Below are 14,725 nucleotides of genomic sequence, written 5' to 3'. Positions count from 1 at the left end.
AATAATAATAAAGCATAAGCCAACACCTGACCTCTCCTGTTAGCACTAAATTAAAGGGAGGATGGAGTCAAGCAATACTCAGGATATCCACTTGGGTGGAGATGTCAGTAGGCAACATGACAGAAAGCTTCTACAGGTAGCCCAGACGTATTTAGCCAAAGACGTTGACCTTGTCTGTCTGACAGTTTTCCAAATACACTTAATTGTGAGTACAACAAGCTTTTTTTCCATTGTATCTCTGGTTCTAAGCCCTTGCATCTTCACTGAACCTTAATGACTGCTTGTTCCAACTCTATCGAAGCCAAAATGGGAAGAAAAGAAGAGCCCTTGGAGCTTGCATGCCCCAGTTAAGACTCCTCTGAGGGAAGACCACAAGTATGTGCATTACAGTTGTACATGTGCATGTGGTGGGGGTCAGAGATTATTCCTAGGGGCCAGGTTGGTCTGAGCCAGGTGTCAGTTCAAGTGACACCAAGAGAGAACTAATATGTCAATTTCCAGTGAACAGGGGAGGTTGAGAGCTGAGTGAGGAAACCAAGTGTGAGACGATGAAGGGTAGTTCAGAGGAGATGACGGAGAAACAAAGAAGACAAAATAAGACGTAACAGGAATGGGTTCTGAGACAAATTCTGTGAACAAGGGCATCCATCCTATCTCCACCTCTCTCTTTTGCACAGCTTACTTTGCTTGGCTTGGTCAAGAAACGTGTTCTTCAAAACCAGACCTCAGCTGGTGTTACAGACTAGTTTCAGTACCAGAAGGCCAACATAGATACTGTCAGTGCTCTGATAGGCACCTATAATATTTATCCCCCCCAAGGCTAAATAAGACACAGCCTTCACACTTGGCTCTCATCTTTCCTACCCAGAGTTTCACCTTCATACTAATTTAACCACTGCCAAACATGCAAAACTTTTGAGCAGTGCAGGTGAGCTTCACTAGAAAGGGGCAGGGCTTTATGCGCTGACCGTGGTTCCTAGAGGATGCACAGTTTCAGTGCACCTGCTCACATGAAACTGAGCCTAGCACTGGCCCCTCTTTCCCCTTCACAATCAAAAGGGCACTTCTCAGAAACCTCCTGGACAAAGAAGACAGCTCAAAGGCATCTACTAGTTACCTCAAGGGAATCATTTCATAAGCACCTTTTCTACTAACCCCTAGCAATTGTCCCTTGTGAGATTTTATACCCTTTTGAGATAATGGACAGCATAGTCACAAGCATGAGCCACCACCTCCCCTCCCTTGTTAGCCCAGAGCAGTGCAAAGAGCTGCCTCCTCCCAATCTGGAGTCAACAATTCTATCTCCTAGATGTTAATTGAGCATCTACTGTATACAAATATAGGAAATAAACGTCTGTACAATAGAGTGATGGATCTAAAATAAAAAGATACTTGTAACAAGTTGTATTTTCCAAAGATGGCCTCATCCATATAGCTTATCCCACACAATCTACTTACAATGTGATTTTTGAGAGGCAGGGTATACATTCTTTCCCCTTGAATCTGGGTAAGCCCATGGCTACTGCAACAATGATGTTATGTGGCATCCAAGGGTAAGTTATAAAAGAAAATACAGCTTCTTCATAGTTCTCTTGGGATGCTTGGAACCCAACCACCACACTCGGGGAAGCCAAGCGGCTACATGGAAAAACCATGTGTAGGCGTCCCAGCCACCACCTCATCTGAGGTCTCACTGACAGCCAGCATCAAACACCACACATGTGAACAATTGAGACTTCAGGTAATTCTAGCCTCCAGCCTCAGCCACCCCAGCTGATGCTGAGTGCAGCAAAGGTGAGATTTTCCCAGTGAGCCCTGCCCAAATGGCAGATCTGTGAGCAAAATAAATGTTGTCTTTAGTTTAAGCCACTAAATCTTGGGATTATTTGTTATTTAACAATAGATAACCAGGACAGCACACACAGCATGACCTCAGAGAGCTTACAGTCAATTCAGGGAAGTAAATATGTTCACAGATAACTATAATATGTCAAGGTATGACACAAGTACCTTAACAGATCCAAAAACTAAAATGAATATGTATGCATATGTGTGTATATCTTGATTTATGCATAGACAATTTTGAAATACATAAAAAATTAATAATATTTACCTCTATGGAGTAGTCCTTAGGTGTAAGGGATGGAAGTCTTCCTTTTGTTTCCCTATCTCTTTGTATGTTTTAGTCCTTACCTTATACATGCACTTACTTTTGTAGCTTCAAAAACAGTTTAATTTGTAAAATAAAGATGAAATAAAGAGGAAAAGAGCTAAACAAGTGCTGCTGGTACCCCATGAGGACTGTACTAGGGACCCCATGAGGACAGGAGGCAACCAAGCTGCTGGGAATCACTGCATTTTCTCTCTGTGTCCCAGTTTTCACATCTATATAAAAACAGTACCAACCTCATATGGTTTTTGTGAAAATTGAAGTGCTGTAGAAGTACCTGACACAGTAGCAAGCACTCAATAAATATTAATAAAAATAAGATACCCTGAGTGGCTGAGCACTGGCACGGCATGTGGGCACAGGGTCCCAAGTGGCAAAATCTTTAGGCAAAAGCTTTAGGAAGAAAGACATTCTCTCTCCTCCTTAAAGGATAAAAAGGGACCAGCATTCTTAGGTGCAATTACAAAAGAGAATATAAGATGATTTTGATAACAATGTTAGAACTTCTGCAAATGCCACATTGACTTACATTTTCCAACATGTTAAAAGACCACTAAATTAAAACTTTCCATCCCACTTCCCCATTCTGCTTCCCCTTCATGGTTTTCATTGGGTGTGACAAGCTGTCTGTATATTACAGATGACTGCCTTCCATAGGAGGCCAAGGAGACCAGGTGTTTACAACAATTTTGCATCTAACGTTTAGCTTCTCCCTGGATTTTTGAGAAACCAGTTATTATCTCAACTATGTCAAAGGAACACCAATCTTTCCATTTGTTCTCATATATAGTTTTCCCATTCAAATTACCAATACATAGTATGGAGTAGGTCACCCAAAAGACGGAGTGTTGTAAGTCATCTTCTTCCTCCCCAAAATGTCCCATGTTCTAAAAAGTTTGTGAAAATATGATCTAGTTCTGAAGGGCTGGAGTTGTCTAAAGGAAATGGAGAAGGTGAAGTTTTCCATGAGATTACATGGTGTGAGAGCATAACCATAGTATTTCATAATCGACAATGAGTTGTCTTAAGTTTTGTAGATTTCAGGGTAGTGGCATCATCTCTCTGCTTGCTAAGTCACATGAGTAATGAGCAGTTCCTCTCTGACTCAAGGACTTCTGTTGCTTCCTGTTTGGTTTAACTTATCTAAGTATCTTAGAAACAGATAAAATATTATTTCAGCTCCTTAAAGATGGCTGGACTTAATGTTTTTTCTTATGAACTAGGTGCTTTACCTCATTCAAATTTCTGGCATTTCAGAAAAATTCTTTTATCTCAATTTTCCTTTCGTTAACTTAAAGATGATTCCAGCTTCTCAACTGCAAGAAAATCCTCTATACTCACAATGAAGTAACCCTCTCCCCAAAAAAGTAAAACTTTCCAAAGAAAAGAGAAACCACGCTAAATGTCAACTGGTTGAGCCAACTGGTTGCATTTTACTAAAATTTAACCATTTAAATCCCTTTTGATATACACAGGGATGAGATTAAATAAACCACGAGATTGGCTAAATAACAAACAAAATCTGGCTGATTCCATCACTGTGTAGTGCATATGAACAAATGTGTGTATGTGAATTGTAATGAATATGGAGTGTAGACCGGAGTGTAGTTTTGAATGCTCAAAACTCTTGCTGATACATTGGGTAGAATTGTATAGGGGCATGAAGCATCCCTCATTAGCTCTATGTGAAGTTCCTGAAGGGGGAAAATTTACCTATAAAGATTTTGTGACGACACTTAGCTGGGACTTCTGAAAGCTGGTCCAAGCCAAGAACAAAAACAAATGTAAACAAGATTTATGTGATACGACAGTCAGCCACAGCCCTTCTCCAGGCAATTTCCCCTTCCATGTCATGTCTCTGTCTACGGCAACGTTCTGAGAAAAGAAGTAGAAGTGATTCTCTTTGATATCTTCTAAGTACCCTTTTATCACAAGCCTTTAGCACTAGTGGTTCTTCAACAAGAAGGCTACTCAGTATATGATGAATAAGGTCTGAGTATCTAATGTATAACATTGAGACTATAGTTGATAACACTGTATTGTACAATTGAAATTTGCAAGAGTGTAGAACTTAAATGTTCACACACACACACAAAAAAGGTAAACTTGTGGGGTGATGGATGTGTTAATTAACTCAATGTGGGGAATCCTTTCATGATGTATACATATAACAAATCATCACACTTTACAATTTCAATATCTTACAGCTTTGTCAATTATACTTCAGTAAAGCTGGAGGAAAAAAAAGAAGTCTATGGAGGTTGACAGTACTTCAAAACAAGAAATAGAGCCCCATTAATCCATGGCCTATAGCTAAATACACCTTCTATTCTTAGCTTCCCAGGCCATACCTCTTCCTCCATCACTGAAAGTGCCTCTTCAGGCGACCTGGTTAGAACCAATTTGACCCTTGCTCTAACTTCATCCCCTTGAAGTAAGGAATCTCTATAATCTTCTTTATCTATCCACATAGCACAGAGAGTAAAAATTAAAATTTGTTTTTGTGTTCTTTCTTATTTTATGTATTCTTACAATAAGTAAAAAATTATTTTCATAAAAACGTGTTTTTTTACTAATAAAACTTTTATAGCAGCGCCAAAGCATCAGTATATTTGCAGGGTTACATAGGAACTGCTGATGTAAATGGTGTTGATCTGATAATCAAAGCACCTGTCTCCCTGTCCCCAACCAGGGTGGTTTCAACTACAATACTTCAGATCATTTTTTCTGGCCAAGAATTAACAACTCTAAGCCCATAACAACCAACACTCAGTAAACAGTACAAACGAAAACAAAAAATAAAACAAAACAGAACAGAAAATTAATGCCTAATGACACCTCTGCCCCAGGATGGAGTATTCAGGCCTCCCCACTGATTGCTGATTCTGGAGTCTGACATTGTTTCTCCACCAATGGGGCCCACTTGGCCTCAAGAAGACCCTTTGCTTGCCTTGTGTTACGGACTGCATGTTTGTGTCCCCTCCAAATTCACATATTGAAACCCTAATACCCAATGTGATGTTATCTGAAGATGAGGTAATTAGGCAACGGTAGGCGCTCTCTCTATATTTGCTAAAAGAATGATTGAATGCTCAGAGGTAGAAGCAATGGTGGAAGGGTTTACATCAGAGGTTAATAGCAACAAGAATTCCAAGAGGGAACAGAGGGACTTACGTGATATGGAGTAAAACCGCAGGCTAACGCAGCTCCACACTTCTAGAGACTTAGTGACTCGAGAGGCATCTGAGCCTACCTATAGACATTCCGACTTTAAATTAGCATTTTACGATTGTTTGCGACTTTTATATTTACAAGGCAGCAGCCAAAATCACAGCTGAATTACAAGTAGGTGTGTACCCACTGAAAGATGAACTGGCTCAAGCGATGAGATGTTCCTGTAAATAGGCACAACACCACTTGCGTTTAAAAATTTGGCAGTTGGGGTACAGTATTTGGTGGCAGGCAAAACTGCCTTCAGAGAGAAAGAGGAGAGAGGAGATGAAAGAAAGTGAGGGTGGAGGAGTATGAATTCACAGGCATCATCTCCTTGGCTCAGCAGAGCAAAGCAGCAAAACATTACATATGCTCTGATGATTAATGCCCTGGGACTCAGTGACATCACTCTTTGGAGATCCACCAACCAGAATGTCACATCCTGGGTTGACGGAGAACCCCGTGGAATCTTACTGAGTCTGAGGGGAAAGAAAATTCTCCTCTCTACATAATATAGTTCAACGATGACTCAATGGAAAACACGACTCTAAATACACTTTGTTTCTAGTCAAGTTCTTTAGACATAAATAATTACGTTCATGCTTTAACCAAAGAAACATTGATACCTCTTAAAAAGGAATTTAAAAAAAAACACATTCCTTTCTATCATGCCTACCTAAATGGTCACTCACTGTTGGAATATGGGGTTAGGTGGTGGTGGGCAGGCTACTTAGTGCAAGAGAGGACAGGATGAGATCCCAGAGTAATCTGAGGAGACAGAAGCTGAACTTATAAACCTGAGTGTGTGGATCAGGGATCCAATATGCTGAGAGCAAGCACATAAGAGCCTGACTCTGGAAGGGTTTGATTAGAACCAAGAGGTCCAGTTGAGAACTGAGAATGCAGGGAAGTAGATTCCCTTGGCCATGGTGCAGAGCCTACAGCCAAGATATAAACACATCCAACTTCAGAAGAGAAAAGCATTTAAGAAAATACTTAGACCTTCAAACGCCTCCAAGACAGAGGAGGCCAATTGATGTGAGCAAAGGAAAAGTTGGAAACTTCTGTATTTTTAGACTATAGAGAAATAAAAGCAACAGTTAATAGACAAATTACATCTACATTTGCTGCTGCTTCCTGAACCCCTCAAAATTTATAATATAGCATGAATTGGAAAGCATGTTCCTGGACTTAAACAAAATATAGAGAAAATGCTAGAGACTGAATTCCAAGACTCATTTCTTTGAAAACATTTTAACCAGACATTTTAGAGGTAAATTTGAAAACCTACATGACATCTGTAAAAACATGAGTTTGGGCAGAAAACTAGTTTGTTTTAAGAAAACACTTTCATCGACATATCCCAGAGGATGGACTGGCTTTCCAATGGTTGAGCGAGAAGCAGATGTCTGTCCCTGCAATTGTTATATTGACTCTGGCGCTCTGAAGGAGCTGGCCAAAAGCATTAATTGTTCCAATATATTTATTTGCTCTCTGCTCCATTCCAGCTCTGCCAGGATATCAGATCTGAGATAATATCCATGTGCCTTTCACCATTTTCAACGATCTGCCCTTTTTTCCTTTGTCTCTGTATTGCACTCTGTATTTCTTTTTTCTTACTTAAAATAATTTTCCCCATTATTATGTCTGTTTGTTTTAGGCAGTTTGTAAAATATAAAAATCCTTTCTGGGGCTTCCCTGGTGGCTCAGCGGTTAAGAATCCACCTGCCAATGCAGGAGACACGGGTTCGAGCCCTGGTCTGGGAAGATCCCACATGCCGCAGAGCAACTAAGCCCTTGTGCCACAACTAGTGAGCCTGTGCTCTACAGTCCGCAAGCCACAACTACTGAAGCCCGTGCACCTAGAGCCCGTGCTCCACAACAAGAGGAGGCACCGCAATGAGAAGCCTGCGCACCGCAAGGAAGAGTAGCCCCCATTCGCCACCACTAGAGGAAGCCCGCGCGCAGCAATGAAGACCCAACACAGCCAAAAAATAAAATAAAATAAATTTAAAAAAAAAATCCTTTCTGTCACCAATTATCATCATGGACATTTATCATGACTTTTCAATTCCTTTTTTTATTGTTATTAACTTTAACTAGATAAGACAATTATGCATAAATAATTATATATCCTCTTTTATTACACAAAGCATTATCTAATAACTGTTTTCTTTTCTCACTAAGAACTGCTCATAACATGATTTTATTTGTGGTGTGATGGTCCATCCTATAGCTGTACCATACTTTCCACTTATTACCAACAAATTCAATTTTATTAAACAGTTTCTAATATTGCCCTATTAGAAATTAATGATGTTATAAAAATGTGAACATAAATCTTTGTCCACATAACCATTTTCTTAGGACAAATCCTTATATGAAAAAATATTGGTTTGAAAAATATGGCTGTCTTTAAGGCTCTTGCCAGAAGTTGCTAAATTATTGTCAGAAAGCTTCAACATGAAATCGTCCATCCATCCTGTAGAACTCCTGACAACCTGATTATTATCAGTTAAAAATCTTTGGTAAAATGTGCTCTGTGAAAACTGCTACCTAATTTTTGTTTTAATTTGAATTTCTGAAAAATTTGCCTTTGTTATATTACAAAAGAAGGTATTTTTCATATTTTGTTAACAATTTCTGTTTCCTCTTTTGTGATTTTCTTACAGATGTGTATGAAAAACCACAATTTCTTTAATGTGTTAGTTGTTGTTTATCTTTTCATTTGGTTTATAACATACAGAAACTTTTTTATTTTATCCATCAATCTCTTCCTCTGTGATTTCCTTAATTGCTTTTAAGTTTAGAAAATCATTTTCCATCTAAAGATCAGGTAAATATTAAAGTATATTTCTTCTAAGTTATTTTGGTTTAGCTATTTAGACTTAACTTTTTAATCTATTTAGAATAAAATGGGTTATTATTTTTAGGGGGATTTGCTAAAATGAATTTATTTAATCTAAATAATCAGTTTCCCCAAAATAGCATTTTAAATTACCCATCCCCTGTCTCACTGATATATGGTGCTTCATTTATCCTGTTAAGCTTTTCTTTTATTCTATCTTATTTATCTTTATTACATTAGTAGCTCTGATCTTTAGCTGGTACTGGTGCTTGTTCTCAGATTTCAGCTCTACCCCTTACTAGCTATCTAACAATAGACTAGTTATGGCCTCTCTGTGACTCAGTTTCCTTATCTGTAAAATAGGCATACCAATATTACTTCCATCGTGAGACTGTCATGAAGAGTAAAGTGATTAATAGAATAAAGAACTTAGAACAGTGCTTGGCACGTAGAAAGTGCCACAGAAGTATTGGCTATTATTGTTGTCAGTGTTCTGTGTTAGCAGTGCAAGTCCTTCTTGTAACCCTCATCTTTCAAAACTGTCGTACCGGGCTTCCCTGGTGGTGCAGTGGTTGAGAATCTGCCTGTCAATGCAGGGGACATGGGTTCGAGCCCTGGTCTGGGAAGATCCCACATGCCACGGAGCAACTAGGCCCGTGAGCCACAAGGCCCGTGAGCCACAACTACTGAGCCTGCGCGTCTGGAGCTTGTGCTCCGCAACAAGAGAGGCCGCGACAGTGAGAGGCCCGCGCACCGCGATGAGGAGTGGCCCCCGCTCGCCGCAAGTGGAGAAAGCCCTCGCACAGAAACGAAGACTCAACACAGCCAAAAATAAATAAATAAAATAAATAAAATTAAAAAAAAAAATTGTCGTACCTCCTTTATCTGTTTTTCTTTTAGATAACCTTTATTTTCAAATGAAAATAGATTAATTTTTTCTGATAATAAAAAATGCATGTCTATTATAAGAACATTTTTCAGAAAATGCATAAATATAATTTTAAATCACCTTTCATACCAGCACCAAGAAATACACGTTCTTAATACCTAGCTAGAAGATTTCCAAATATTAACTCTTTATTAGTTGGGCACGACCTCTTATTTTGATAGAAGGTAGTCTGAGATACTGAGGCACAGAATGGGTGTCTATAGCTAAATGTGAAAAAGTAACATAATAGGCAAATGCGAGGTTTGCCCAAGGGGCTACATTTCTCAGAGCTGCTATACCATGTCAAGTTTGCCAGCTTCAATTTTGTCTTTCTCTGCTTCTTTTAACCTGGTTCAAAGATCAACTAAAATTGTGAACACAGAAATGAATGTTCTAGGAAAACAGAATCCCAAATTTGAGGAACTGCTGGGTTTTTTAGGTAATAATGAGTCACTGTAGAGTTACATCATTCAGAACAGTAAGTGTCGTGCAGTTTTCTGTGGCCTTGAAAGCAGCTGCGCTATCAAAGAGAAGGCTTCCAGGAAGAGGCGTCTCTACTCACCCACCTGTGCTGCTGCCTAGTCATTTCAGGATCAGTATCGATGACCATAAAATACAGAGGAGGCAGAAGAGTTAATGCATCTATCATTTGCTAGACATTCACTGTCCAAGGGAAGGAGTCATATAACAAAACATCACTCAGTCCCACACAAAAGTGGAAAATCTGTTATCCATTTAGAAAGCGGACTTCTCTACTTTAGCTACCTATGACTTTTTATAATACTATTTCAATATAAATTAATGCTTAAGTAGACTATCTTTTACAGTAGTGTTAGGTTCACAGCAAAATGGAACAGAAAGTGCAGAGAGTTCTCATGTACCCCTTGTCCTCATACACACACAGCCTCCTCCCCCATCAACATTCCACACCAGCGTATTTATTACCACTGATGAACCTACACTAACACCTCATTATCACCCAAAGTCCAGAGTTCACATTAGGGTTCACTTTGGGTGTTGTACATTCTATGGGTTTTGGTAAGTATACAATGACATGTATTCACCATTGTAATATCACACAGACAAATTTCACTGCTCTAAAATCCTTTGTTCTCCACTGGTTCATGTCTGTCCCTCCAGTCCTTGGCAACCACTGATCTTTTTAATGTCTCCATAGTTTTGCCTTTTCCAGGATATCATATAGTTGAAATTTGGAATCATACATTTTGTAGCCTTTTCAGATTGCTTTCTTTCACTTAGTAATATACAGTTAAGATTCTTCCATGTCTTTTCATAGCTTGATAGCTAGCTCATTTTTTTAGTACTGAATAATATTGCATTGTCTGGACATACCACAGTTTATCTATTTACCTACTGAAGGACATCTTGGTTGCTTTCAAGTTTTGGTGATTATGAATAAAGCTGCTTAAACATTCATATATAGGTTATAACGTGGATACAATTTTTCAACTCATTTGGGTAAATGCCAAGGAGTGCAATTGGATCCTATGGTAAGAATATATTCAGTTTTGTAAGAAACTGTCAAACTGTCTTCCAGAGTGACTGTCATTTTGTATTCCCATTAGCAATGAATAAGAGTTCCTGTTGCTCCACATCCTGGCCAGCACTTACTGTTGTCAGTGTTTTGTATTTTCACCATTCAAATAGGCGTATAGTGGTATCTCACTGTTGTTTCAATTTGTAATTCCTTAATGAGATGATGTTGGGCATCTTTACAAATGTTTATTTGCCATCTGTATACCTTCTTTGATGAGGTGTCTGTTTCGGATCTTTTGCACATTTACTAATCAGATTGATCATTTTCTTATTGTTGAGTTTTAAGTGTTCTTTGTATATTTTGGATAACAGTCTTTTACCAGATATGTCTTTTATAAGTATTTTCTCCCAGTCTGTGTCTTGCCTCTTCATTCTACTGACAATGTCTTTCACAGATAAGAAGTCTTATATTTTATATCAATTAATTTTTGCCCCCAAGATTGCACAAATGTAACAGGCTATTGAGGGCAAGTCTTCCTCTTACCCTAGATATGGCCTGTAAGGCCCCAATATTGGGATAAAGACGTTGGATAACTAATGACTGGAGCCACTATCTCCTTCAAGTTCAGACTCCTCAGGCAAGTTCAGATTCATCAGTAAACTCTTTATTCAAAGTAAACAAAATAATATAATATTGCCGTTAAGAACAGAAATGCTCCACTAAAGTGATCATAAGTGAAAAGTGAAGGAGTAGGACACTAACACACTTTGCATTGTATTTCTTTTTTTTTAAATTTCAAATACATATATAATTTTTCCAAGCCACCAAATATTTGTTTTGTTAGTTTCTGCTTTATAACAAAGTGAATCAGCTATACATATACATAAATCTCCATATCTCCTCCCTCTTGCGTCTCCCTCCCACCCTCCCTATCCCACGCCTCTATGTGGTAACAAAGCACTGAACTGATCGCCCTGTGCTATGCAGCTGCTTCCCACTAGCTGTCTATTTTACATTTGGTAGTGTATGTATGTCCATGCCACTCTCTCACTTCGTCCCAGCTTAACCTTCCCCCTCCCCGTGTCCTCAAGTCCATTCTCTATGTCTGCTTCTTTCTGAATAAAAATTAGGAGACTCTGAATCAAGGAGAAACTATACAGGATTATTATGAATGCACTCAGTACAGCAGATTTATGGTATATTAAAGGAGTAGAAACATGGGTTTTGGAATTAGAAAGACCTAGATTCAAATCCTGACTCTGCTATTTGCTGTCTCTGTGACCTCTCAGAATTCTCATGGAAGATGGCCACAATAACGCCAACTTAACAAGGTTAGTATAAGGACGAAAGATGAAATGTGATGAGCACAGTAACTGGCAGATGATAGGTGTTCAAAATATAGTGGCTTCTGTTATTTTTTTCTTCACTATTTATCATTAGTCTGTATTATCATAGTTATTTATCCAGAGAACTAACAGCATTGGTAAAAACATATTTAAGTTGAAATTTGGATTTATGGGGGAAAAAACACTAAAAAATTCATAGTTCAGGGTAAACAACATTCCTCAAAATAGCTAGCATTTGGTGATAACTTAGGTACCTTAGTTAGGGACTACTTTCCAGGTGTGAAAAATGTAAAATAAAATGTTTAAAGTGTTGGGATCTGACCCACCATCTATGCCTTATCACAGTGTATCAGGCCTAGAAGGGCATTTAGAGAGGAAAGTAAGGCCCAAAGAGCTAAAAGATTTGCCTACAGACAGTCTGATCCTACCTCACCCCCACCTGTCCATATCCCTCATCTACTAACTTGTTGGCTGGTTCAGCCATAGCATACATTCAAGTGCTGATAAATTTCATCTTTGTCTTTTAAGAAAGGTATCAGTCCCACTTCCTCTATTCTTCATGCGTCATCTTGGGAGCGTACCTGGCAGCAGCCACATGCAAGCCAGCCAGCCGGTTCAGTACCACCTGACATACCAATGAATTACCAGAAAAGGATTTCATTTAATGACAGTCTATTTGATTTGCGGTCCCTGTTCCCTTCCTCCCTTTGACCATTTTTCTCTTCATTCATTAATCCTTCTATGTAGGGTGGGCGGCAGAGATGAACAAATCACTGAATTTGATGCATTTCATTCTGTTCCCTTTTAGACGTTCTTATAATGGTTTTCCCGAGGACAATCAATTAAACTATTGACTTAAATCTTACTTTTTGGGGATCAATTATAATTCCAATTAACTGTGCCATCTGGGTTGTTCATTACCATTCTTGGGAAACATTTGTAATGGTGAGAAATTTTGTCTCCCAAGCTCATGTTTATTCATCTTCTGGTCTAGGATCTCATCTATCTTTAGAACTAGCCTCCTGGTTGGTCCTGCCTTGCTCTGTCTGCTGCACACCCTTTTCCTGGCCTCAGAGGACTTATTGACATCTCCTTCTCTCCCCACCACAAGAAGTAACGTTTACTGATTGCTTTCTTATGTGCCAGTCACTCTGCTAAGTGCTTTTTCGCATTATTTCTTTAAATCCATGAGGTAGACAATAGGGTTCTCGTCTTTCTAAAAGGAGGAACCTGAATTTCAGAGAAGGAAAACACTTTGCGCAAAGCCACAGGGGATTCAAACCCTGGTCTGCGGGGCACAGGCATGAATTACTTCTTCATCCAAGCTGCTCAGTCCCTCTAAGAACCGGGCAGCTGGTGGGTTCTGAACCAACAGTCCTGCGATGAGATCAACAAGCTAGAGAAGCCTGACACTTTTTTCTCAAAAGTGACGTCCTCCAACACCTACATCTTTTACAAAGTAAAGATTCCCAGGGATATCTGTCCCACTCCAACTGATGACTTCCTGAATCTGAATCACTAGAAGTGACAACCCGGAACTAGTCCTTGAACACTTTTCATTTTTAAAAGTTTGAGATCCACTGCCCTGTGTCTTTCTTCTTTGACACCAAAAGTGTCCTTTAACAAAGCTTTCTTGGAGACAATGTCCTAACCTGTGGTGGTCTAACCTAAAAGCGTGAGCACCCTGACGGGGATTTGAGGGAATACTCTGTGATCTGCTGCTCACAGCTCGCCTTTTGGTTGCAACTTATTTGATTAAGTTCCAGCTGCCTCTGCCTGAGCTCTGATTACCTTCTTCAGCCCTGTCTCACAGAAAGCACATAAAAGCAACCCGTTTGTGGACCTTTTTTCTGTAGCAGCTACAAAAAGAAATACCTTTTGTGATCAATAAATGTTTTTTAATTGTCATTCTTTGCAGATTGTACAGAGCTAAGAACAGAGTCCCTCTCCTCAGAAAGGCTAGTGTGGATATAGATAAGAAAATAAGCAAGTCTTCTCTCTGTCTCTTACACACACACACACACACACACACACACCGTAAATTTCCATTAGCTGCCTTACCCTGTCTTCATCATTAGAATATTGTGTTTGAGCTCTAGCACTCAGCCAATTTAAACCTGGCTTCTTACCAATTCCCTCTTTTCTTTTCTCTTAATAAGAACCTTCAACTTTCTAAATCAGCCTCTTCTCTTTTTCCCTTCTTGCAGTAACGTCACACTCCTGTTTTTATTGGACCTTTCTAACTATTACCAAAAGTTGTCTGGATATTACAAATTCAACCTTTGCCTTGATAGAAGATACCCTGTCATCAAATCTGCTGACCATATGCTATCAGAAAAAGTAGCAGAGACACAGTAACGAGAATATCAACAAAAACGAGAGACCTAGTAAAAACAAGAAGTCCAAAATATTTAGGAAATAAACCAGGAAGAGCCAACCAGCTTACTCATTAAACACTTGAATAAGGAAATCCCAATAATAATTCCGTCAATATTTTATTTATCTTATTAAAAAACACTTCATTAAAACTCGTTTGCTTCCTTCCCTCCCCCATATCAAAGACAAGAACATAACGAGAATCAACCGCATATTTCAAAGTCAAACTTACCATAGAAGTTTAGTTGGCAAATCTCAGTCAGAGATCCCTCCTGGTCTCAACACCAGAGCATATGAGGTGTCCTCTAGTCGGCTGCAGATGAATTTACAGCCCCCTGCAATGCAA

At 39.1% G+C, this 14,725-nt stretch overlaps 1 protein-coding gene across 1 annotated transcript in view; it reads right to left on the bottom strand.

Moving 5' to 3' along the window:
* Window positions 1–14,725, bottom strand: part of CYTIP (cytohesin 1 interacting protein) — a 71,879-nt gene that overhangs the window by 47,823 nt on the left and 9,331 nt on the right. The window contains exon 2 of the mRNA XM_067741875.1: window positions 14,612–14,714. Within this exon, the coding sequence (XP_067597976.1) occupies window positions 14,612–14,614 (3 nt within the window). The 5' untranslated portion in view covers window positions 14,615–14,714. The remainder of the gene's footprint in view (window positions 1–14,611; window positions 14,715–14,725) is intronic.

Source organism: Pseudorca crassidens, chromosome 6 (genome assembly GCF_039906515.1).
Source record: "Pseudorca crassidens isolate mPseCra1 chromosome 6, mPseCra1.hap1, whole genome shotgun sequence".
Classification (NCBI taxonomy): Eukaryota; Metazoa; Chordata; class Mammalia; order Artiodactyla; family Delphinidae; genus Pseudorca; species Pseudorca crassidens.
Note: the sequence above shows the minus strand (reverse complement) of the source record. Positions and strands in the feature narration are given on the sequence as shown.